This window comes from Vipera ursinii (assembly GCF_947247035.1).
Source record: "Vipera ursinii genome assembly, chromosome: 1".
Taxonomy (NCBI): Eukaryota; Metazoa; Chordata; class Lepidosauria; order Squamata; family Viperidae; genus Vipera; species Vipera ursinii.
Genome location: NC_139512.1, coordinates 307,811,980 through 307,839,762, shown reverse-complemented (window position 1 = coordinate 307,839,762; position 27,783 = coordinate 307,811,980). Strand labels below are relative to the sequence as shown.

General features: G+C 36.5%; 1 protein-coding gene across 4 annotated transcripts in view; it reads right to left on the bottom strand.

The window, feature by feature from the left end:
* The window catches only part of GPATCH2 (G-patch domain containing 2), a 102,728-nt gene that overhangs the window by 7,878 nt on the left and 67,067 nt on the right, over positions 1-27,783 (bottom strand). For 3 of the 4 annotated variants that reach the window (XM_083348770.1, XM_083348771.1, XM_083348772.1), the window contains 2 exons: positions 26,878-26,948; positions 10,767-10,849 (listed from right to left, as the gene is read on the bottom strand). In XM_083348770.1, coding sequence (XP_083204896.1) covers positions 10,767-10,849; positions 26,878-26,948 — 154 coding nt within the window. Of the gene's footprint in view, positions 1-10,766; positions 10,850-26,877; positions 26,949-27,783 lie in introns of those variants that run through there. The other variant, XR_014490751.1, reaches the window with a different exon arrangement.

The following is a 27,783-nucleotide window of genomic DNA, read 5'->3' as shown; positions in this document are numbered from 1 at the left end:
CACCTAATGAGGAGGAAGGACTCACTGGAGAAGAGCCTAATGCTGGGAAAGATTGAGGGCAATAGAAGAAGGGGACGACAGAGAATGAGGTGGCTGGATGGAGTCACTGAAGCAGTAGGCGTGAGCTTAAATGGACTCCAGAAGATGGCAGAGGACAGGAAAGCCTGGAGGAACATTGTCCATAGGGTCGCGATGGGTCGGACACGACTTCGCAACTAACAACAACACACTGAATACATTTAAAAGATTCAGAATGAATATATATATATATATATATAATATAATATATATATTATATTATTATAATATATTATAATATAATATATATATTATAAGGGAGACTGATATAGCTATTTCAAGCTTCTTTGCTCTCATCAGTCAGCCACACCCTTCTGAGATTTGAACCTGGGCTGCTTTGCATGTTAGGCAGTTGTTTTAACCTCTAGGCCACAGGCTCTTTCTCACTTTGTCAGCTGCATTAGGGAAGGAAGAGATGAGGGGAGGAGATATGTCTTGAGTGTTTTGAGCACCTTGTCGGCCCAAAAGATTTCGCCAATCATGGTCAGTTTCTTGAAGTTAGGAAAAACTACTGTGATAAAATAGGAGCTACACACTCTTAGGACTGAAGCTTTTATAAGCAACAAGATAACCCACGCTCCACTGAGTCATTGTTTCAGAGACATTTCCTTAGCTGAGCAGATAAACAGAATGACCTTGGGTGGGCAAGACAGCAGCACAAGTCAGAGCAACTTTCGACTTCCTACCAACCTCCATTGAGTTTCTTTGTGGGAAGAAAACAGGGAAGCCTTTCCTTTCCTTCTCTCCCTCCTTCCTTTCTTCCGTCTTCCTTCCTTTACTTCTTCTAATTTGTGCTGGCTTGTCCATTTACTTTGTTTCTAGGAAGCTTGTAGGGAGAAAGTCAGTGGGGAAGCCAGGAGGGATTTACAAGTCCAAGGTCAGCAGGCAGGTAAGTGGCTGCTGCTATGTGGGGGAGAGAGCAAGTTGTAGACTCAGGAATGGTATGTGAGGTGCATGAAAGGTATTGCATGGGTTGCAAGGGGTGTGTGAGCGTGCACCAGAGATGCTGTGCAGATGGGTGGCATAGTTCAGGAAAAGTTCCAGTGTGTGTGAGGTGCTGTGTTGGACAGGAGCTACAGTGGGGGTGCAGGTAAAGAAGAGTAAGTGCGAGTCATGAGGTTGTATAAGACAGTGGCCCCAATCTTTTAGAAACCATGGACTAGATCTGTGGAGTGTTTCTTCCGTGGACCGGAGGAGGTGTGGTTTTGTGTGCTGCCTGCATCTGGTGGATGGGGTTTTGCTTATTTGCCAAGCCTGGTTCCTGGTATGCTGCAGACTGGTGATGGTCCATGGTCCAGGGCTTGGGGACCCCTGGTGTAAGAAATCCCTCATGGGTCAGGTAGGGTGTGCAGGGAGAGGTGCAGGACAAGAACAATGCAAGGGGGTCACAGCGATGTGTAAGAGCTGCTGTGCTGGTTGGGGAGGACATGGGTTGGGAAGAGTATGGTGGGTGCCAAAGAGGTATCGTATGGGTCAAGAAAGGCACGCAGGTGCAGGTCAGGAAGGGTATATGGGGATGTGCAAGAAGTACTGTATGGGTTGGGGAAGGCATGAAGGGAGAACAAGATGGGTTGGGGAAGTTGTGCAGGGGCAGCACAAGTTTAGGAAATATGCAGTGGGTGGCTTAGGCCAGGAAGGGTACACAGCTGTTCCTTCTTCCCCTTTCCTTCTTTCCTTTGACTTCCTTCCCAGCAGGCAAGTAAGTGATGCTGCTGGGTGAAGGACCAGGGATTGTGAGACTGGCTGGGTAATTGCCACAGAACATTGAAAATTAAGATCACATTTTTTATTTTATTTTATTTTAATCTCATTTATATCCCGCCCTTCTCCGAAGACTCAGGGCGGCTTACAATTTAAGCACAAACCAATGTGCTTAGCAATAGCCTTCATTCTATGTATATGCCTGCTTATTAGGGCTTTCGCCCGCCCCCCCAAGCGGCATTATTACAAAGTCAGCTTATTGCCCCCAACAATCTGGGTCATTTTACCTACCTTGGAAGGATGGAAGGCTGAGTCAACCTTGAGCCTGGTGGGATGCGAACCTGCACTAATTGCAGGCAGCTGGTGTTACTTAAGGAGGCATTAGCCCACTGCTCCACCAAGGAGTCCTGAAGCAACCACAACTTTCTAAATTTCAGCCCCTCAGTCCTACTTTTTGGACATATTCTGTAAGTTAGCCCATTTGAGATACCTTGGTTCAGAATAGTTGCCTTAAGATGAACTGTTTTACCCAGTTGAAGATCATGAAAGGAATATGTAATAGTAAATGGATTCTCTTTCTTTTTTCTGTACCCATGCACCTATATATAGTCAGAAGTATAATGGATTTTCATCACTCTGTATAGTACCGTCAAATCATTTTCAAATGGTATTGTCTGATCTTATGTATTTAAACCGTTTAATGATAAATGCAAGTCAAAGGTGGTAAATTAAACATTTTACCATAGCAGAATTCTATTCTATACTGGATCAATTTTAGCTCCAATTGCCTCCCTTTATAACTTTAACATATTTAAATTTAATTAAGTTTGCACACTTATTTTCTTTTCCAGCACTCCTAAATCCTAAATACTTTAAGTCTTCTCATAGATGGGATATTTTTTTTGCCTCATTGGCTAATCTATATGATCTGACAACTCTAAGTGAGACCCTTATCCTGGGTCTCACTTATGCCTATCATAGCTGAGCAAGTCTTTCTGTCTTAAATTCCCAAGGAGCTCTGTGGATGGTAATTCACTTGAGTAATTGGCTCAAGAGATGAAAATCTTGTAACTGCTTCTCTTAGCTACTAATCTATCCAGCTGACTGCAAGCCTAATTGGCAGCTTGTTTAGTAATTTGGCTTCTAAAGTGTTGTATTGATGTTGCATAAACAACCAATGGGAAACAGAGAGATACATGCTGCTTCACTTATAACCTAGTATACCCTTTCCTCTATTCTCTGCATACTTTTAAGATTCAGAGTATTACTATTAGTTTTCTATTTGTGATTGTCAAAGCAACCTGAAAAATACAAATGTTTAAATTGCTAGGCTTTGATTTTGATACAGGGAAGCTGTGTATCTAGCTGTACTCTCAAAAACACACACTCTCTGCTATTTTTCCCCAAGAATCCCTTACAGAAAGCAGATAGTTAAAAAAAGAGTAATCTTTTACTGAAAGATAGATCTCTTTTAACTATCAAGTTACAAGTGAATTTTTGAACCAACTCTTCACTATTACACAAAATTATTCAAGTCTTCTAGATAACTAGTACAGACTTAAATTCCTTGTCATGGAGCTATACCAATGCGTGATTGGAATTTAATTTCTGAGGTATTTCTGAGGTATTCAGAGCAAGCAGGAACTGGCAGGAACAGATTCTCCCTCACACAGAAGTCCACTTTGTTTCCATATGTGTAATTTCTTAATCCACTCCCTCAGTAGCAGTGGTGGGATTCAGCCGGTTGCACCGGTTTGGTAGAACCGGTAGCTAAATTTTGGTACATTCAGAGAACTGGCTGGCTGCCACAAATCCAGTCTAGGATTTGGAGGCATGGAGGCGGCCTCCCAGGCCTAGAACGGTCCACCAGAAGTGCATGGATGCCACTTCCAGAAGTCTGTTTTAGGCCTTGCAGGCCTCCAGGGCCTAGAATGGCCCACCGGAAGTGCGTGGATGCCACTTCCGGAAGTCCGTTCTAGACCTCGGAGCCCAGGCCTGCATCAAATAAGAGAACTGGTTGTTCAGGTATTTGAATTCCACCACTCCTCAGTAGTCTTCTTTTGAGATGGATAGCATGAATTCCTATCAGTTGCTATGAGTACTGTGGATCTAAATGCAGATAACAAATATATTATGGACTAATTTATGGGGGACTCAATATATCCACTGATATTTGTATTTATTTGCCATTTCCTCCTTATCAATAGAAGTGAAGTCTCTGTATATATGGCTGTGAGCTCTTCTGATGGGCAGAAGGAAAACTAAGTCCAGTATTCAGGGAAAAATCAATTTAGAATACGGGGACAACTGGTATTTAGGAATGCTATTGATCAGGAAGATATAGACAGTTTTCATACAATTCTTAGTCACATCTGATGAATCTATACCAGGCATGTCAAACTCGCGACGTCACGTGACATCGCGCGACGTATCGGAACTTTTTCCATTGCCGAAAATGGGATGGGCGCGGTTTCTCCGTGACACTCCAGCCCGCGGGCCAGCAGTTTGACACCCCTGATCTATACCATGCTTTTATCAGTAACAGTACATAACGTCCAGTAAAACCTCTACTTTCGCAATAAAGTCTCTTAAAGTCTCCTTTGGAGGTTAGTAAATCATCAAAGATGTTCAGAATATCTTTCCATATCAGGCAATTTATTGCTTTTACTACTAATCCATTCATTTAGTATTTATTCCTAAATGACTTAGGATTGTCCTAAGAACACCAAAGCGTCTATTTATATCATACATATTTTTTTTAAAAAAACAGTAATCTGTGGGCAATGTGTGAAGAAACTTGCATTTAGTTTCACTGCTTTGTTGCTCAATTTTTAAACAGAAGCTTTATTTAGACTTTATCTTAGTCAAATATTTCCTGTTACAACGAAAATATAACAGATCTTTCTATTCCAGTTATTGACTGGAATCTTCTAACAGAATTCACTTTATTTTCTTTGTTGCTTTACAGATGACATTTTTAAATTATGAAATGTTCTTCTCTGATAAAAGTTTCTTGCTTCAACAGTTTTCTTTGCTGTATGATAAAATCTACATCCTTTGTTACTAATGCACACAATGCTATTGGTATGTGACTTTGTCTCAAGGCTGAGAAGAGGCTATAAATTTAGAAATCAATAGCTAACTCTATCAATATTCATTTTACTTTTTCAATACAAAATACAAAGGTGAAAGAGCAGTAAATAAGGTAGAGCGTTGAAATAGATTGGGTGTTCTTGTCACAATTAATAAATGTTTAACCAATAACATTTCTAGCTACAGTAGTCTATAGCCCTGTCATATATCTGAAAGTACACAGTCACACTGATGCTGAACACAAATTCAGAATCTAGAGAAAACCTCATTCCATCAGCTCCATCCTCATTCCGTGTTAGCTCTATCATGCTATCTATCTTCTGAACATGCATTACTAAGGCCATTCAACATACTGCATACAAAGACAGGGAAAAACATTTGTCATCAATTGACATTTAAGAAAGTACCAACTGAAACCTTGTCTTCATAGGCTTGCTAGGTTCGTAAGTCCAATAGTAAGAGATGGATCTTACAACTTCGCATATTTATGTAATTAATTTGACAAACAAATAAACGAGACAGAAGAATTAAATCAAATTTTTCCACCAATATGAAGTATGTCTTCTTCCAGTTACATATATCTATTTTTTTGTTGTTAAAGGAGGCACAACTGATTGGGATTAGGCTTATCATATAATATCCCCATAATAACATTTCAACATATGTAATTTATAATCTTATACTGCTTAGAGTTGCCTTGGGCAGCACGAGATGGGCAGCAAGTAAATTAGATAAAATAATCTACATACCACTAAAACACTTCTGTCTGGCTGTTTATTTGTAACCTTCCATTGGGCAAAATTGAAAAGTATAGGGAACAATTATTGAATCAAGGTAACTCAAATAGGCTAACTTACAGAATGCCACTCCATGCCATTCCCACGGGAATGAAATTTGGGAAAGTAGTGGCTGCTTCAGTGCCACGCTTTTCAACTACATTTACTAGAAACCCATAGGTTGCGTGGCACAAGGGAAAATAGGAGAGGTGTATCCCTGCTCTCTGTCAACCATTCCATTGCAAGAAACTTCTGGGACATTTTTTTCTCCAAGAGTGTAACTATACTAAAACCTTTTTCTAATTTCCCTCTGACTCTGCACCCCATGAGCTGGCTCAAGGGTAAGTTCAATGTGCAAGACTCAATGCGCAAGCAGCCACTAGTTATTTTAGAACCAAGCCTGAAATCTGAATTCTCTTAATGGTGTTACCAGTGAGAGAAAGACAAGGGAGTCATTTGAAGGCCTGTGGGAAGGTAGGGTTGGCTGGCACCAATAACTGAGGAGGCCCTTGGGGACATAGCAGAAAGGGAAGCAGGGATTTCCTCATAGTCAGTGGCTGATCATATTTCTAGAAAATGTAAAGAATATGACTTAATATGACTTAGTGCTAATTAAAAATATATACTCTCATCTATAGGGATTTTCCTTAATAATTGAGGACTTTTTGTAGATAGCGAGTTTAATGAAAAGCGGACTGTGCAGTTGCATAAAGTTTGCTTTTATTCTTGCTTGGTATGTTTCAAACATAACATGGACAAATGTTTTGCCTTCATTTCTTTCCTCTCTGCCATCAACAAGAAGCTCAAATCTGTTAAAGAACCTCTAACCTTCCAAATTACAAATGTAGAAAATAGAAATTTCACTTCTACCTATTAGCATACATACTATGTTAGGGGCAACAAGAATGGTTACCCTTTCAATATAATATCTACATTCTTAAAATTCTTTCCCTACTACCAGTTTTTATACAGTTCTACAAAGAACAAAGGAGTAGTCATCAGACAACCTGTGACCCATTGGATCTTTCTTCTTTCCTCATATAATATAGATGTGTATCATTTCCTCTATCCTCACAATACTCAGGTGAGCCGAGGTGAAGTCACTGCTTCTTCCTCCTCCTCTGTTGCCACAGAACCGCCTGCCACTTTGCTGGGCAGAGGGGAAAGCAAGGGAGCTGTGATGTCGTGTCCGACCCATCGTGACCCCATGGACAATGTTCCTCCAGGCCTTCCTGTCCTCTACCATCTTCTGGAGTCCATTTAGGCTCACGCCTACTGCATAAGTGACTCCATCCAGCCACCTCATTCTCTGTCGTCCCTTTCTTCTCTTGCCCTCAACCTTTCCCAGCATTAGGCTCTTCTTTTCCTTCTCATTAGGTGGCCAAAGTATTTGAGTTTCAACTTCAGGATCTGGCCTTCTAAAGAGCAATCAGGGCTGATCTCCTCTAGGACTGACTGGTTTGAACGCCTTGCAGTCCAAGGGACTCGCAGGAGTCTTCTCCAGCACCATAGTTCAAAGGCTTCAATTCTTTGGCGCTCAGCCTTTCTTATGGTCCAACTTTCACTGCCATACATTGCAACTGGGAAGACCATAGCCTTGACTATACTTTTGTTGGGAGGGTGATGTCTCTGCTTTTTAGTGTGCTGTCTAGATTTGCCATGGCTTTTCTCCCCAGGAGCAAGTGTCTTTTAATTTCTTGGCTGCAGTCCCCGTCTGCAGTGATCTTGGAGCCCAGGAAAATGAAATCTGTCACTACCTCCATTTCTTCCCTATCTATTTGCCAGGAATTGAGAGGGCCGGATGCCATGATCTTGGTTTTCTTAATGTTCTTAATGTCTTCTTTTTAAACTAAACATTAAGAAAACTAAGATAAGAAATACACATATAATACAGGCTTACAACATTTCCCCTCCCCTCTTAACTCTCAAGAGAGATGCTGTGAAGACTCCTCCTCATCTGACCCACAGAATGGCTTGCCACTTTGCCAGGGGGAGAGGCAACAATTGGAGCCACTGACCATCAGAAAATCCCCGCTTAGATTGTTTAGTTTTGTTTTAATTCTATAGGTCACTAGAGTAACATGGAAGTGAGGTCGGTGACTTTATTAACTCAATAAATAATTCAATAAATAAACAATAAACAAATAAATAAATTTTGTTGACCAGCACCCTCTTAGGGCTCTATTACTCCCTGTAATATTCTGAAGTGTTTGTCCTGTTGTAGCAGATAAGCAAGAAAGGGTAGTGTTCAGTCAGTTTGGTAAATCTTGGCAATCTTTTTACAGTATTGCATTCTGAATAGATGAACCCAGAATAAAGCATGCTTTTTTTAAAAAAATTCCCTGGACTAGCAAAGGCAATGGAGCCGTTGAGTTTTGTCCTCTTAGATAACCATCTAAGATCTCTACTTCTATTTTTTTATATATAGGTTTTATTAATTTTTTAAAATTACAATCTTTAGAGCCTAGTAAACAACATGTTGTCTGGGTTCACATATTTAACATTAACTGCTTCAATATAAATCTATTCAGTACTACACAATCCACTATTTTTTCCTTGATCTTCTTTTCTTCCCCATATTTTTTTCCCTTTTCCCCTCATTAAACAATTACAATTTTTAGTACTATTGATGCATACAAAATCAGATATATAGCTCATCATCACATTTTACTAATATTATAGAAGTAACAACAATATCAATTCATAAGTCAATATCCTGTTTTTCATGCTCTTATTAAAGTTTGATTTCCCATCAATGTTTAAAGTATCTTTGTCAGTTATGATTTTCTCTGCAATACTGCAAAACCTATATTAATTACATTTATATAGCTAAAAAAATTATCTCTTATTTTCAAATTTACCATACTAAAATAAGAAAAAAAATGCTATTTTAATTCTAAATCATATCTTTCATTATAAAAATCTAGTTATATCTAAGGGTCATCCATTCTTTTCATATTCAAACAATTAAATTAAAGAGATAGTGCTCCCTCTGATAGATCAAATACTCTGTTTTTTTAAGTTTAACTTTCGCTTTTTCTTTGCCAAGCAGTTTTCCAGGCCAGGGCAATTAAATTGCCCAAGAATTTTCTTTCTATTTTTGTGAAAGCTGCTTGGCATGAGAAAGACAATTTAGGTAGAGTATTTTTTGAGGGGAAGTCCACCCATCCACATTCCCTAGACATTTCTCCTGCCCGCTCTATGTTCCATTTTGTAGAATCTTCTTCCTTGTCATCAGGTGTATTTTGGAGAAAGGAGTAAGGGGTCTTTTGTATTTTCATTGTTATAGGTAGGTCTTGCAGTATTTTATTTGTGTATGGCAGTCCATATTTCCCTTCTCCTATCTCCTCTAAGTCCATTTCTTCTGCTTCACCCTCTGATTTCTGGTTTATTTGTTCATACTGTGTAGTCATTGTCTGGGAGCTTTCCAGTTGTAGCTTAAATTTGGAGATTTGGTCCTTTATATCATCTAGGTTATTTTTAGTCTCATTATGGTTTCTTTTTATGTCCTCTTTGTGTGCAACAATTCCTTGATGAATTTGCTGTAGCATAGAGAGTATTTCCTTCTGAAAGGAATTTGTGTGTTCCTGAGGCATTATTCCTAGAAATCCTCTAGTATCACCAGTCTCAGTAAGAGTAGAACAAAATTTCCTCTAGTTTTCTGGTCTTTATATATATAGCCTTTATAATCCAGCCCTAATATCAATATTTTATAGTAATACTTTGTCTCAAGTATCAATCAGGCAAGGTTGTAATCCACAATGTTCCAAGTGTTCAAAATGTTCAATCTCCCTGCAGCCAGACGTATTCAAGAGTTAATTTTTTCTTTCTCTCCCACTAGCTCTTGAGATTAAAAGTCCAAGCTCAGTAGGTATTTATAGTCCAAGAAGGTACGAATGATAAATATGCCAAAATATTTTTTCTTTATTGCCAGCTGTTCTCCCTTAAGGCTAAAATTCACCAAGTAGCCAAGTACTCAAATCCACCACTTGATGTCATTCAACGTCCATTTTCCACTCTTAAAACAAAGGGTTGATTTCTTATATTTCACTTCAATAATTTTTTCTCCAAAGAGAAAATATTAACAATTTATCTCAGTTCTCAGATTTATCAAAACTGTAGCTTTGTATTACTTTCACTTCAGTATTGTGTATTTCTGTCCCCCATAAAAAATTTAAAACGCCACTTCCATTCATATCCAGAGGTTTTAAGCTTCTTGGGAGCCTTTCCCAGGAAATTCAGTTGTAAAATAGTAAAGAAAGGATCAATATTCTCACCCAGTCCAAACATGCTGTTTACAATGTGCTAATTAAAGCTTTTGTTCTTTCCTTGTTAGCAGCTAATGGCCGGCCACAGGTGTGGCTGGTCTTTCCCCTGCCGGTTTAGAAGGCTTTCCTTGAATCGTACAGAGAGACCATAGTCTCTCCGTGATCAACAAGGCACCCCACCTCCTCTTCGGGGCGACTTTAGGCCCTTTTCAGGGCCCCCAACAGGGTGAAATCAGGCATGGAAGACAGAGCTCTGCCTTCGTGCATCCCATCTCGCTGTGACGCAAAATTGGAACTCTAAAATCTCTACTTCTAAATACAGGCAAGAGAAATAGGCTGTTCTTAATTTTATTTGCTACTATGCATTTAGTTAACATTAGTTATAAGGAGAGTAGCTAGCACAGAGTTGTGATGGAAAGAGGAAACTTATTTCTATGGTCCAAATCAGAATTAATACCTCCAATGAAGAACATATTTTCTACACAAAGAAATTGAAAAGAATAGATCAGGGTCAATAACTGAGCTACTTATATTGTTTTCCTCAGCTTTAGATCATTTTTAACACTTAATCTGCAATCACATGCACATTACTCAGAACCGAACCCCACTAATTAATTAATTTCCTAGTAATTGCTAATTCCCTCTTGGGTTTAAAGGATCTGCAGCCTCAAAACCCTTTTGCCAGGTCATGTGTGTGTGTGTGTGTGTGTGTATGTATATATATGTGTGTGTGTTTATGTGTACACACACACACACACACACACACACATACCTCCACATATTTATGCTGTATGTGTATATATTGTATGTATGTATAAATAACATATTTAATTATGCTGAATCTGCTTACCAGCAGGTCCTGGCAATGGCGCTGCTTTTCTTCTTCGTTTGATATCACCCATACATAAGGATCCTAAATGGACGCTTGTCTGTCTGCAATGAAATCAGAGATATGTAGGCAAAATGGTAAGCAAGCAGTTATATTGGGAAGTTGATGTAATAAAATTCATGATAGTGTTAAAACAATGTCAGTAAGAATGGAAATCTATAGTTCCTCTAAAACTAAAATCTAATCAAGTTTCTTGATAAACAGGAAGCAGGAGTGATATACTATAAATAACCGTAGAAATAAATAATGTACATTAATACTTTAAACTACTCAATTTGGCAGCCTTTCTGACTAAACAGAGGAAAAAAGTAAACAATAGTCTTTCATAAGTTGTAAACTTGTGGCATCTTTTAAAAAATTGACTTGAGTTTTAAAACAAAATGGAAAAGAAATATATTTTGTTTCATTTTGAAGTTGTTTATCATTGAATCTACAAGGGAACCATCCAACAGAACAGTGGTGGGAGATCCAAGGTAACATCATGGAAATTGCTGGAAAGTATATATCATGACCAAAAACCAAAGAGAAGAAATAAGTGGCTATCTGACAACACCATCAAAATAGCTGATCATTGTTCAGGTAGCCAAAGCCAAAGGTAAGTCAAAAGGCTGAATGCAATTTTCCACTGTGAAGCCAGGAAAGACAAAATAGGCAGTGGGAGAAGCAGTGCCAACATCTGGAAGAAGTTAACAAGAAGGACATACTATGGTCATGTTTGCTGTAGTTAAAATGATGCGATGCAGCTTTTCAGTCTGGCAAGGAAACATTAAAGACAGGAATGAAGCAGGAAAAAGCATGTGAATATCAAAAGGGTATCTATATGTGTTTTATCGATTACAGAAAAGCTTTTGATTATGTAGAGCACAATGGTGATACAGATAGATTCAGGATTAGTAAGGGAATTAGACAGGAATGTATTTTATCACCATTTTAGTTCCATCTGTATGTTGAAGTGATCATGCAAAAATTAGACCTGGAACTGCCTGATTTGGGAGTGAAGATTGGAGGAAGAACCATAAATAATTTTAGATAAGCAGGTGATACAACATGATTTGCTAAAAAATAAGGATGACCTGGAATGAACTGGAAAATCAAGGATGAAAGTGAAAAAGTAGGACTGAGTTTTAAATTCAGGAAAACAAAGATAATGACAACAGCTGCAGATGCACGTTTAAAATAAACAAGAAGGAAATTGAAGTAGTTTGAGAATTTATCTTCCTTGGATCAAAATTTGTTCAATATGGCAGTTTTACACCTGAAATCAAACACAGGATAATGTTAGACCACACTGCAATGGTTAATACGAATAGTATCTGGAAAAGCAGAGATATTAATATAAATAAAAAGCAGGCTATTTAGAGCAATACTCTTTCCTATAATAACAGAATTGGAAGGGACAGGAAACCAATCTCTTTTTAAAAACTTCCTGTGTTGGATCATTCACAACTTCTGGAGGCAAGTTATTGCACTGGTTAATTGTTCTCACTGTCAGGAAATTTCTCCTTAATTCTAGAATGTTTCTCTCCTTGATTAGTTTCCATCCATTGCTTCTTGTCCTGCCTTCAGGTAATGATGTATGGGTGTGAAAATAGGACACTAATAATGGCTGATCGAGAAAGAATCAATGCCTTTGAACTGTGGTGCTGATGTAAATTATTGGATATACCATGGACATCCAAAATAACCAACAGGGAGGTACTGAATTGGATAAAACCAGAAACATCACTTGAAGCCAAAATGACAAGACTTACATCTGATTTACTTTGGCCATGTCTTGCATACAAATTCATCGAAGAAGTCAATAATGCTAGGAATGATTAGTGGATGAAGAAGGGGCACACAAAGAAGTTGCTGGCTTGATACCATCAAAGCTGATACAAAGATGAATATCCAACAATTGAAAGAAGCTGTGCTTGACAGTGTAGCATGGAGAGCACTTGCCTATAAAATCACCAGGAGTCAGAAATACCTGATGTCAATGTTCTAACCAATTAGATTTCATAGAATGTTAAATTTTTGGCTTTAAAGAATGGAAAGATTTATTTATTTATTTATTTATTTAATTAGATTTGTATACCGCCCTTTCCTGAAGGACTCAGGGCGGTTTACAGGGTAATTAAAACAAGAAATACAAAAGTTAAAAACGATTAAGAAAATTACAACAGTCCCTGAAAAAGTAAAAGCCCCCAATTAAAATTAAAATTAAAATTCTCAGCCTGGGTCAGAGAGCTCGAAGAGCCAGGTCTTCAGGTCCCGGCGGAATGAACGGAGGTCGGGGGCAGTCCTCAGCCCCACGGGCAGCTGGTTCCAGAGGGCAGGCGCACCCACTGAGAAGGCCCTCCCCCTGGGTGTTACCCGCCAGCAATCTTTTACCGGCGGCACCCTGAGAAGACCCTCCCTGTGGGAGCGCACTGGACGAAGGGAGCTTGATGCTGGCAGCAGGTGTTCCCTCAGATATCCCGGACCCTCACCATTTAGGGCTTTATAGGTCATTACCAGCACCTTGAATCTCACCCGAAGGGCAACCGGAAGCCAATGCAGCTCGCGGAGTAGAGGTGTTACATGGGAGTATCGGGAAACCCCCATCACAACAAGATTACAAGCAGAAAATTTAATATAACTTAAACTTTCCTTCTTTGCTGAAACCAGCTCCTAAAATTATTTATCATCAAAAGCAGTGGACTTCTAAATATGGCTCAGGCTAGGACTGATATAATGAAGAGTATGAAATTGCATGAGAAAGAGGGAAACCAGAATTCAAATAGGATGAAAGATAAAAAATAATCAAGTCAGCCAATTGAACCTGAAGACCTTAGTAGCAAGAATAATAGCTAGCTTTGCTTAAGTAATTCGGCTCAGATTGATTATCTGTTACACTGCATTGAGATATCTGGATTATTGATCAGTTAGATTATGGAATTTAGATCCCCCTCTCTGTTACTTGCTTGGCACATACAATGAAGTTGTATCAAACAACACTAAGTAAGGACTACTTTGTTATAGTTGTCACCCTTTGTGCAAAACATCACAGTTGCTTTTTAATTTAAAATCAATGGATGTGTGAAAGGCAGCTCTGTTTCTTCAGCATAAATGAATCATTCATCTCTGCAAAAGCATAGCAATTTGATCACTAAGGTACTCACTAATAGTGAGTTTCTTTTTTTAAAAAAAATGCTACTGTTTTGCGGAAAAGGCATTTCCAGCAGGCTGAAAACAATTAAACACTATGATAAGAAATGGAAAATGAATAATTATTACTAAAAATATCCCCTGCCCTCTCCAATAAAACACAAAAGTTAAACAGCTATTCTGCATGTTGATATGACATGGTGAAAAGTGAATCTAAAAAGGAATTTGAAGGAGATGATTTTATACACACAATAGTTTCCTCAAATTGCAAATCTATTCTAGTAATAATTATCTATTTCTATGAAAAGCTCTGTGAATAATACCTGGGAAGTTTATCTTACAGCCAAAAGCAGAACGAGTGAGTCCACTTACCTATCTAGTTTTCATTGTAAACGGTGCTTCTGAAGTTGTCTTTAAGATGTTTTATGATATCAAAAATTCTTTTTTTAAAGAAAACACTATGAGTCCTACCCAAAATATCAAGCTTTTAACAGAGATTAGATGCTACAATCATAATTGAAAGTAAAGCCCACTTCCCCTTGGAGAGAAGCAAATGCCTGTAAGCAGGAAATGAGGTAGGGGACAAAGCTGTAATCATAACAGCAACTTCTTTAAATAATAGATTTATATTGTTTTAATGATGTTACTTTTTCTAGTTATCTTATATAAGCTCCTCTCAAGGTCTTCTTGGCATATAGTTACTTTTTGAAAAAGCAAAAAATAAAAAAGTCTATGATAAAATTAAATTAATATTTACCAAATATTAATGTCTTGCCTAATTATACATTTCAAATAGCTTCACTGGGACCTGAGAAAACAAAATGTCACTAAGAGCCTTGCCTATATGTTTCTTAGCATGAAACTGTAGCCTTGAAGATTAAAAAGAGCTAATTCCCTTGATTCCTCTCTATTTATCCATAGATAGCTGCAAGCTATCATTTATAAACAATATTCTGGCAGAGAGCTTGGGATACTAGATGGCAGGGCTAGAGAACTTGTTAAGACCACCTTGCCTGAAAACCTGGCTGTTGACATGCCGGTGACAGGGACTCGAGCAAGTTGTGTCAAAGGGAATAATTCTAAAGGAAAGACAACAGAAACATGTCGCCTCTTTGTACACATTTACAAACAGAGCTTTCCAGAGTATTAAGCCTAGTTAAAGCTGCCCTCTGGATAAAGAGTGTTCTGAACAGCCTCAGACAAGCTCAGAAGACAAACAGATGCGACTATGGTCCCTGGCATTTGGCAAGAACACTCATTGTCACTAAGAAGGATATAAGCCTCGACAAGGCATCAGCTGTACAACTGTGAAGCAGGCCTGCAAGTACCAAGGTGGCAACAGAATTGTGGCAAAGGGAAAAAATTGGCTGGAAAAGCCAGACTACTATGAATTTACACGAGCAGACCAAACATGCATGCTTATTCTCATATCTTCTAACATTAAGTAAAACAGCAAACAGAAGATTTCAATATTTATTTATATTAAAATATATAATATAAAGTGTTTGCTCTTCTTAAGTGACAAATTACAAGAGTAGACGTAATAAAATATCAAATTCTGAATCACAGGAAAAAATTATGATACTTAAAATGCATTAGCAGCTATTTTTTTAAAAAAGATTTATCTACGTATATGCTCCTTCCCTTTTGAATATCTATTTCCTTTATAATTTAATTTAATTTCATACTTTATTATGCTGCACAGCAATTATTTCTTGTAACTTTCCCAAATAATTCTTACCAGCCACTGTACTCAAAACTAAGACAGAATATGGTTGGTGTTTTAATTTCTACAGTCTCCTAAAAACTGTACATGACATTGAAATGTTACTAACCCTACATCTTTTAATAACTATGAACAACTGTTATAACTGATAAACGAGGACTAAATCTATTACAGTTCACTTGGCTTTACTGAGACTCTGAAGTTGTATTATTAGAAGAGAAACCTCCATATATGCTGATTTAAAAAGCACTTTTGAAGAAGTGAGTTTCTTTAAAATGAAAACTGTACAGAAAAGTTATTTATGACTAGCATATGGGAAAACTACCTTATGCTAAATTCTTACAAACCTCAGAAAGTAGCCTGTAAAGTCCCTCATTTGATTATGTGCCATCAAGTTTTCAACTCTTTGTGACCACATCGATAGATTTGTCCATAATAATCTGTCCCTAACCTTGTCTTTCCTATATCCCAACTTTGACATAATTTTATTAATGGGTTTTCTTATTGTAACACAACAGGATAATGAACACCAACCAGAAAATTGGTATGTTCTACATCAGCATTTTTCAAATTTGACAACTTTAAGATGTATGGACTTTATCTCCCAGAATTCCCCATCAGTGATACTATTTTATCTTATAATGGTTATGCAATAATCTTGGAAACAGACTATTATAGCTTTTGTTCTCCTGTAGGTTTACAAATAAATGTTGATCACTAATTTGTTTGAGATGGTCTTAGAAATTCTGTCTTGCACAGGGAATGGGACTAGGAAAACTTCAAGCACATGATTTTAATAAATAACAAATACATTAGTACAAATACTAATGGTAACACATCTTCTGGAACTGATAATTGATATGAATATATAAAACTAAGATTTTAAATTTTAAAATGTAGAAATTTGCTTCAATAAACAAGGCTACTTTCCTTGTTGTAACTCTAAATCCATCAAAATTATTAGATTTGTTTCCTAAAAAGTGTTGGGGATGATACTGTTATTCTATATAATCATACCTAATATTCTATTTTTTTCTACATTTAATATAAAAAAACCATTAGAAAAAGGCAAAATTACAGATTTTTTTAAAAAAAGCATATTATCATATAGTTCTTAATTCTTAAAAGCTTTTTTATCATATGGCATCTGGACTCTACTGAACATATGATTCAAAAAGGACTGTACTGCAGTGAATTGCATCTTAATTTATTTTTCTTGTATATTCTTTCATGAAGCAAACTCCGTACTTGATCTTACCTTGTTATCCAGGGTGTCACGTAACTAAAATCATGACATTCTCTGAAAACAGGAACAAGACCTTGGCACACTATCAATGACTTCCTGCAGTTGGCTCTAGAACCTTTTGACTTTTTTTTTCTTCCTTTTCTCTGCTACTGGATAATAGTCTGATATCTGATAATAGTATCAGATATAGCTTTGAAGAGATAAAATGCTAAACTTTTATTCATCCCCAAAATGATAAAAAGCATTTTTTGTTAAGAACATTTAACTAAAATGTTTGATTTTCCTGTATCTTGGAAATGGGCTCTCTCCTTCCTGGTAAACTGCCACTTCACTGCATTCCATTATACCATCTTCCCTTCCATGATGGCCCTGTCATCAGGCCACAAATATCTGATCAAAAGGATTAAAAAAAGAAAGCAAGAAATTTGGCCTCTTCCTTTATATCAAAATGAAGAAGTTCATGACCACTGCAAGGGATGGAAATATCAAAATAACAATTGATAGTGAAGAGATTGAATGCATGCAAGAATTCATTTTCCAAGAATTGCAGATTAATCAAAGCAGTGAATGGGATCCAAAATTAAAGCTTCAAATTCCACACAGGAACGATAAGCATAAATCGAGCATGGAAGAACAAGGACATCAGATTAAATGCTGATTAGTCCACACTATTGTGTTTCCCAAAGCTAGCTACAGTTGCAAAAGTTGGACCATCAAAAACCAGACAGGAAGGAAGTTGACTTATTTGCACTGTGGTGTTGGAAAAAGACTTCTGCCCATTCCTTGGACACAAAAGTGACAAACAAACAACTACTGGAGTATATAAAGCCAGTCATATTGCTGAAAGGCAAAATCACAGAATTCTGTCTTATTTTGGCCACATCATGCACTAAAACTCATTGAAAAAGGCAGTTATGTTCAGAATGATTAGCAATAAAAGGAACAAGGCTACCAAACAAGCATGACATCTAGACACCATCAGACAGCCAGAGCACAAAAGAAACTATTCAAAATCAGAAAGTGTGGAATCGCCATGAATTGGGCAAGATTTCATAATCAGAGATGGCATATTATTCTGCAACTTAAATTTAATACATTTAATAAATAGCTTAATATCTTAATATTATATCAAGCAATAATAAAAATACATTGTGAGATAAATATCTGCATAAATTGCAACTTACATTAAGAAGAATACTAATGGAGTTTATTAATGCCAAATTCTTAAGTGTTCAGAAAACAAAATAAAATTCACCAATGATATATTATATTATTTCTAGTATTGCCCCATACTTCTGGATTGATTGATTGATTTATGATTCCTGCAGTGTTTCAATCAGCGTGTCTTCTGTATTTTAATCAGTTCTTTTCAAATCCATTTGCTTCTACCTAAATCAGGGACACGGTACTTAATGAGAACTAAGGCTACTAAGTCTTCACTGAGGAAGTTAACATTTTTTCTCAGGATCCCCAGTTTGGTTAAACAAGTTTTAAAATTAAGCACTTTAGTTTTCTCATAATATGCATCATATTTCTGTTTGGTGGAACTGTCAAACAAAGCTGGACATAGCAAAAAGAAAATATATCAACTCATATTTGCTTGGCTCATGGAAAAGAGCACTTTTATCTTCTATGATTGGATATCAACTTTCCTATGACAAATCTATAGTCCATGAAGAATTCTGTACACAACAGAATTTTGACAATGCTGTCAAATTTTTTGCAAAGGGAAATCACTGGATCCAGAAAAACTACAAGCTGCAGCCACAAGCTGTGATTTGGTTCTTAGGCATAGCTCCTTAGGAATTCTTTTCTGCTAGGACCTAGGTTTTCATTAATTGTAAATGTGAAGATGAAAAAGATTTGGGGAACGCACTACTGCAGGTAGTTCTTGACTTATGACCTCAATTGGGACCAGAATTTCTGTTGCTAAGTAAAGTGGTTGTTGAGTGAGTCATGCCCAATTTTACAACCTATTTTTGCCATAGTTATTAAGCAAATCACTGCAGTTAAGTAAATCATATGGTTGTTAAGTGAATCCAGTTTACCCCATTGACTATGGTTGTCAACTGTGAAGGTCTGAAATAGTAGTCATATGACCATGAAATGTCACAACCACAGTAAACACATGCTGGGTCCAGAGGCCCAAATTTTGATCACATGACCATGGGAATGTTGCTACAGTTATAAGAGTGAGGTGCAGTCATTTTTCAGTGCTTTAAGTTGAACAGTCTCTATATGAATGACTGTAAGGCGAGGACTACCTAGAGTTGGGCTTGCCTACTAGAAAAAGATGTTTTATTTTAAAAAGAAGTATCAAATGCATTGCTTGAATATTGATAAATTATTTAAATAAATCAAATGAATTCCAGGAATGACAAGGCTAAGCACAAAAACCTTACCTCAATAGAGATACTTTCTGGGGATAAATGTGGTCTTGGTCACAAAAAGCATGGACCTTAGAGCTGTAAGGAGCCCTCAATTTCCACAAACTAGTAAATATAAGGTCAGCTACCTGAAAGGAATAATACCACTAGTGTCCCAACTAATAAAGGCGAGCAGCCTGCATTAAGTAGTTGTGGAAAAGCCATATATTTTTCCTAGTGAATTTGTTTCTGAATCAGTAAAAAAAAAGAATGCAGGAAGGGAAAGATGCTGATGGGGAAAAACAGAAGTGTATCTACAGTAAAAAGGTTTGCCTGATCATGTGACCTAGCTACATACAGTATGTACAATCAATAAGGAGAGGTGGGAGGGACCTTGGAGGTCTTCTAGTCCAACCCCCTGCTCAAGCAGGAGATCCAATATCATTTCAGACAAGTTGTTTGTCCAATCTCTTCATAAAAACCTCCAGTGACGAGGCATCCACAAGGTCTGAAGGTAAGCTGTTCCACTGTTTAATTGTCCTCACTGTTTGGAAGTTTCTCCTTAATCCCAGGTTGCTTCTCTCCTTGATTAGTTTCTACTGTTTCTTTTCTTGCCTCTGGTGCTTTGGTCCCTCAGAACTGAAGAAAGTGTCTACTCTATAGCTTTGCATTTTTCTTTGTCCTCTCTTTCTTTTCTGAGAATTGTGGAAACATCTGGGTACACAGCCTGTCATGTAATCAGAGCTAGAAAAATAGATAAGGATTTGAACTTGCTCTCTTTCAGTAGAAAAGCTTTTGGGCCCCTTCATGCACCTTACCATAAAGTGATACAGAAGAGGAGAATGCATACATTAAATTCTCATTGTGGCCTGTGTACATTAACACTAAGCAATATAGATAATTGTTTCTAAATTGTAAGTACTCTGGGTTTCCAACCTCTAACTTGTCATTTGGTTTTTAAAATGTATTATGCTTTTATTGATACTTGAAAATAATCCTGTAAAACTGAATGTTATCCTCTTCAATGTAGATCCCACAAAATGTGTGCAAATTGTATCTGTTGCACTTTTCAAAGTAGTACTCTGGTTTTCAATTGTGGTTTAGAAGATTCATACTAGGTTTTAAAATGCAATTTAAAAGTCAGTTGCTATCTTGAAGAGAAAGAAAGCTAATAGATCACAAGATATTTATTTTCCCTTTTGCCACCTGATAGTTTCACCTAATTAAGCTACCTGAATCAAGAACAATGTGAAAAAGCATAAAACAAAAGAAAGAAAAATCAAATCACCACTATGAGAATGGTGAAGCATTGTTATTTGCAGGTTGAAAAAGGGAAACTACAACAGTTAGAAAGAGAGATAGTTGATATAGAAGACATTCCTTGAAATGCAACATTGTCCAGCTATATTATCCTATAGTTTTAAAATTACTGATGCAAAAATAGATTGTCTTCCACATGTTATATGTGTGCAGCCCATATGATGATATACTGTGCCCTTCTATTGCCATTCACATAATGGATTTTTGTTCACAGTTCTGTTCACCAAAACTGCTTGAAATGAAAGGTAGAAAATACACAATTTAGTTGAAGGTTACAACTAAACTGCAGCTTTCTGCATTCCACTTAGAAGCTGTGATACCAAATTAGAATGTGGAAAGTTGCTATGGGAATTGCAGTATGCCCATAAATTCCCAGGGAATTTTCCTTGGGAGTCCTCTGACTCTCACAATGATCATTTGCAGTAACACCCATGGCTTTCTTATGTAAATTGCTCTTCAGCAACGTAAATCAGTATGTCTGTACTTCAATGGTCCACTCAGAATTTGAAGAACTTGAAATAAGTATCTGGAAATATCTAAACACTCTGTTTCACAGACCAAACGTTTCTATTGTAGTAAGAATGATTCTGTGGCAACTTTCATCAAGCATCACTCCCTTTTTGTATGTAACATGTTGCAACCTAGAGAGTTAAATGCTGGTGCAAGACAGGGCAAGTTATATTATGAAGAAAAATACAGGTAGTCCTCAACTTACAACCATTCATTTAATGATCAACATTACAACAGCCCTGATAAAAGTAACTTTTTGACACAACAGTTGCAGCATCTCCATGGCCATGTGATCAAAATTCAGATGCTTGGCAACTTATTGTCATGCATGTTGTTTATGACAGTTGCAGTGTCCTGCAGTGCACCTTTGCGACCTTCTGACAAAGCCAATGGGAAGCCAGGTTCACTTAACAACCATGTTACTAACTTAACAACTGCAGTGATTCACTTAACAACTGTGGCAAGAAAGGTTGTAAATTGGGCAAAACTTACTTAACTACTGTCAACGGAAATGTGGGGCTCAATTGTAGCCATAGGTTGAGGACTCCCTGTACTATACTGTATAGGATAGGCCTCCCACAAGCCTTTTTCTGGGAGCCATCTAGAAAACATAAACCTTGGGCTTATTTCTTAATTTTCTGAGATTTGTCATATATTTAATAAATATGGAGAACTTTTATAAATTGGAACAACTACTGGACCTTCGCTCCTTCCGGCGCGGTCTGAAGACCCATTTATTTGAACAAGCTGGCCTGGCCTGATGGGGGATGTCAGGGTTTTTAATGGGTTTTTATATTGTTACTGTTTTATCTGGGCGATTATTTAATTCTCTTTTAATTTTTGTATTTTCTATTTATATGTGCCCTGTTCACCGCCCTGAGTCCTTCGGGAGAAGGGCGGTATACAAATTTAATAAATGAAATGAAATGAAATGAAATTACATGTCCTACTTATTTCACTGCTCAGTCAAATCAGTTGACTGAAATCTCATGCATTGTTCATAACAAAATGAAGTATATTATTGTCTAATAATATAAGTAAAATGTTGAAGTATACAAATAGCACTTTCCTCCTATTAAAACACATATTTTAAGAAAGTTTTATTTCTCAGAAATATATAGTTATTTTGCAAGTAACGTATTACTCAATTTTATACCAGAACAGAAAACAAAACTGTAAAGAGATTTCTGAGGCATTTTTTTTCCATTTTTTTTTAAAAAAGTAGCACTGCAGAAGCATCTGTGTAGAAAAAAAAATTCCTCTTCAATCATAAAGTTGCATAAATCATTGTGTTTATCTTATAAGAGTTTATTTTACACTCAGCTTTTGATAGAAAGATAGGAGAGCTCTCTTTGTCTCTCTCTCTCTCTTTTTTTCAATATATAGGATGGAATCCAGAGAAAGTAATAGTTGAGTTCATTAAAAATTGTAAATTGTTTGTTGCTGTATTTGAAAGGAGATATTAAGACACAGAGGACAGTAAAGTTCAGCAACCAAAATATTTCTTTCTACACAGCTTTAAAAATAAAAGGTGTTCCTGCTATGAAGTAGAAAATGTAACCTTCATCCAAGTCTTTCAGCCTTTAGATCAAGGGTGTCAAACTGCCGGCCCATGGGCCGGTTTCATCATACCAAAGCCGGGCCCACCCCATTGCTGGCAATACAAAAAGAGTTGCGATACGTCGCGACACATCACGTGACGAGTTTGACACCCGTGCTTTAGATCCTCGAGAGGTGCAGTAAGGATAAATCTTGCTTAGAGGAACTATAGGATATACATGTAACACATTGGCAAAGGTATACTAAGAAATTTCTAACTGTGTTTTGATTTTCCCTTCTAGCCTATTGTACAAAAGCCTGTATAACAATTTGCTTCTTAATAAAAAAAATGCAATTGAAAATAGACATGGCTGTTACGGTTATGTGGAACAGAGGAAGTATAATCAGAATTCTACACTGGATTTAGTTATTGGTTTGCCTAGTTATGAAGTCTTTCCTCAGGCTTAGTTAGAACAATGACATCATCAACATAATGCACACTGAAACATCTGCTTCCACACTGTTCAAAGTGTTATTGTATTTACCAAGAAGAGCTATGATCATCCCTTTTTATATACTTAAATGTTCCATGTGATGGAAGAATTCAATCCTGACACACTCTTTTCATTTTATTCCAGCACATTGAGATTTGGCCATTAATGCCAATACATTTGTTACAAGGAACAGTAACAAATGTGACCATGAGTGTGTGTCTGTGTGTGGGACAGGAACCTTTTTCTTTTACAAATAGACTTGTGTCCATGGTACACGAACACCTGCTAAGTATTCTAAGCCTTATTCAAACTCAGAGCCTCTTGTAGAGTCAGCAGCAGTAAGCAGGTTGTAATTTTTCTGAGAAAGAAAACCTGCCAAAAAATGAAGTCCAATTGTAGAGTTATTCTTAATGTGCTCCATCACTGTGCCTCTAGAGACTCATGAACTTTATGCCAACCAAAAAAGATTTTTAAATACCTGTATTAGAGTCTTGCTGTCCTCAGAAAGGATAATGTAGTGGGGTTTTTTCCTTGCTTCTAATTAGTAATTTAAGCATATGTTCAGCATTTAACTCTAAATGTTTGCCTTTTCCCCAAGCTCTAAGACAGCTGTCCAAGATGTGAATGCCTGAAAGCACTTAAATATCAACATCTGCTGAATTATATTAATGGAATGTAATATAATTGGGCATGAGCTGGAATTGATCAGAAATATATGACTATGACCAAGGCAAATCTAAACCAATATTTTGTCTTACAAAGAAGTCACAGGTAACACACATCTGATGTTAATCACTAATATGATCAGAGCACAAAATTCAGAATACCAAGGCTAAAAAATCTATGAAAATATTGAGAAACAGCATTTAAAACAGAATCAAAGGTAAATATTTTTTGTGGAAATTTTCTACTACTGTGGCATAGGAACTCATTTTTAAATTCTAATTAAAACAAAAGATTATGTTTAGGAACATTTCTGTGTTAAGGAACAATGCATAAAAGAGACAAATAGCTTAAACTCATTTCTAGTTGTTGAAGTACAATTTACTTGAGAATTCTAAAATGGATCCTATTATATCAATCCCCTCTCCTCGCCTTAGATATTTTATGTCATCAACTCTATATTTCTGTTCAAGCCTTTGTTAGCCAAACCACATTATCTTTCCACCTCCTCACAATCACTTTTCTCTCTTTTGAAGTGTTTTCACTAAATAGTAATAGCACTTAGTCTTATATACTACCACATAGTGCTTCACAGCACTCTCCGGGTGGTTTACAATATCAGCATATTGTCCCCAACACTCTGGGTCCTAATTTTACCAATCTTGGAAGTTACTGCAGTGAATCTAAAGTGCCTAGGCCTTTAGATACAATTGGTTAATGAAAGTTATTTTCTAGAACAATGGATGGCCGAACATCAAACTAAGCTAATGTTAAAGCCCTACTCAGCTTGGAAACTGTGATAGAAATTTAAATATCCTATGAGAGTGAGAGAGGGAGACTGGTTACTTAAGAAAACATCATTGGGTGCTCAAGCTTGATCTAATTATCTGATCTAATATCTGGGTACAATTTGACAAAGCAAACTGGCATTCAAATCAGTTTGGATTGATTTCTCCTTCTGCATTAAGGGGACTAAATTGTTTGCTGCAAATCTCAGCCAGGATTATAAAAGTGGGATAAGGTGAATGATTTATTAGTTGAGCAGCTAAAATTGTCAAAACTGAGTTAAATTTCAAGCTCAGGCTGCTATTATCAACTGCTGTCAGAAAGTTCTAACTGCTTCCTTTTTACTGCAAAGTTTCTTGTGTTGTCATTTTGGTAATAATAAATTGATAATAAAACACGTCTGTAGTTTTCCTATTTATGTACTTATTTGTTTGTTTAAAAGAAAAAAAGAAATTAGGGCAAACCAGTGCTTTGATCAAAGGATCTAGTTCAGTGGTGTCAAACTGCTGGCCCGCAGGCCGGACATGTCACCAGGAAACCGCACCCACCCCATTGCTGGCAATGGAGAAAAAGCTGTGATATGTTGCGTGATGTCATATGACGTCGCAAGTTAGACATGTCTGATCTAGTTGCTAGTCTCTGGAGCCAAGTCAATCTGGATGATCTTGGGGCATTCTGTCCTGATACAGCTATTCCTTATGTTTAACCATATCAAGTTGCAGAACAGAAGATGAAAGGGGCAAGATTTTTTCCCAAAGTTTCAGAATGATGGTACCCCAACCTCTCTTTTTCCTTCCCCATTAATAGCCTGACTGGCCCTCTCCACTTTTAGAACTTGCGAAGTCTTTGCCTGCTTCTTTCAAAATACTGCATGTTAATTTCCCAATTGGCTCTCCACTACTTGCCTAATTTCACTCTACTTTCATAGGATTTTTCAGTCCAGAGAGCCTGAAATTATTCTTCTATTGGATTGACATTTCAATGGACAGGGTAATATAAAAAAGCACAGTTTTTTTTAAATCAACTGATAGCCTCTATTTTATATTCCAATTGCATACATAGTATTTCTCTCTTTGATACTATTATTATATACCACAAAATCCACATTAAATTATGATATTTCTGGTTATGAAATGCAAAATTCAATATATTATTTTACTAACCACATCTATTCACGGCTGTTGAAAAATGCTGTAATTGATGGTTTCACTTATTTTTGGCAAAAATGTATTGCAATTAAAAATTTTCTTATCTAAGGTAAATTAAAAGTCTGTCCCAATGAACAGATGATTTGTGGAAAAAAGGCAAGATTGCCATATCTTGCTTCTAGAAGGTCAAATAAGAATCACTTTAATGCTACTGAATTTGTTACATCTATGTAACAAAAACATAGTCATCTGAATCATCAGGAGAAAATGGACAATCGTTCATTTTAAAAGAGATTTTGACAAACCTGATGAAAGAAAAATGCTTTACCACCAGAAGTTTTTGTTCTAATCTATCTTCAGCCCCAACTTTTATTTTTCAGCACCCTCATGATTACAGAGTATCAAAATAGAAGATAGTATAAACATACAAATATAACTGACTTGGTATATGAAAATAATCTGAAGCTCAACAAAGATGCATCTGATAAAATAGAACATGATTAAATGTGAGCTATATTTAAATAAATAAACAACTCCCCACCAAATAGATTATTGATTTTAATTTTATATTTTCCTTTAGTATCACTCAACCTGCCGATTGGAGCAATTTTCACATCCTCCAGAGATCAATTTTTTTTGGGGAAAAAATCAACTGTGTTATTTTACTAATGGATTCACTGGCCATAAAATCCAAGTCTTAATATTTCTATCAACCTTTTGATTCTGTAACTGTAACTCTCATTTCTAGTATTGTGAACAAACAATGGTAATTGCACTTGTAATGCTTGTGAAAAATATGTGATAAACAGAGGAACTGCTATTTTATTCATGGTAAATCAAATCTCATTTTAAAGACAGTTGTGCTTTACTGTTCCTAAATATGCTATGGAGATAAACAGATAGCAGACAGACATAGAAGACATACAAAAAAAAGAAACAAATATTTATTTTATTCTATATGTATTAACTTGTTTCTCTGATTATATAAAAAAGATTATATTCGGCGTTACCTGTGCCTCCCTTTTAAGCAGTCAGAGGCAGAGATAGTCATTGCATCTCACTATATGATTAGCAGTTATCCAACTAGGTAAAATATTAGCTTGTGATTTAATTAGAATGTAAACTGCACTGTATTATAAACTTACCTGCTGGCTGTTTTTACTGAATTGTTCTTCTTGTGTCCTCTTTCTGACCGGTTATCTCGTAACAGTTGAAGCTACACAAGACATTCAGAATTTATATAAAAAACAAAATTTAAATGTTTAGAAGTACAAATCTGTTTATTATGCTTTTGTGCTTTCTTTAATGAGACTAATAATCTTATAGCTGGCAATATACTGAAACCTTAAGATCTGTTTTTATTTTATTTCCATGTACCTATGACCATGCTGACATAGTACTAAGATCCATTCCCACAGCAATTCCCACCTACTCTGCTGTTGTGACCGGATAGCACAGCAAACTTTATGCTGGGGGTAATATTTCCTTGTAAATTATAAAGAAAGCTTTTGTGGTCTGACTGAAATTAAAACCAACATATTTGAAGTTTACTAATCTTTTTCCTAACCTTTTTATTTCTCAAAAAAGTTCCCACTTCCTGAGAGCAAAAGAGCGAAAAGAGAACAAAAAAGACACTACTGTAGGAATGGCTCCATTACGTGTTCATTTTTTACCACACATTTTTCCTTAGAATTAATTATGGCTTTACCATTAGCTATCAATTCCTGTATTCCTTTTCTTGACATCTTCAACAGAATTGGCCAACTTAAAATGACTTGAATCTGGCATTCTCGGCTTTCCTGTTTCTAAATAGCTAAATTAAGCAGGATTTGTTAAATTACCGTGTTGTAACTACCAGACTATTTAGAACTGCTCTTAATTTCATCTTCCAAATAAGCCAAAATGTTTGCAGTGCAAAATAATTCTCATAGATTAATTTGTGTTTCTAAAAAAAACTGCATTTAAATAATAAAGTTGTATATTATGAGTGAACAACATATAACTATGGGCACCATTATGTTTATTCACTATCATAATATTACTTTAAGGAA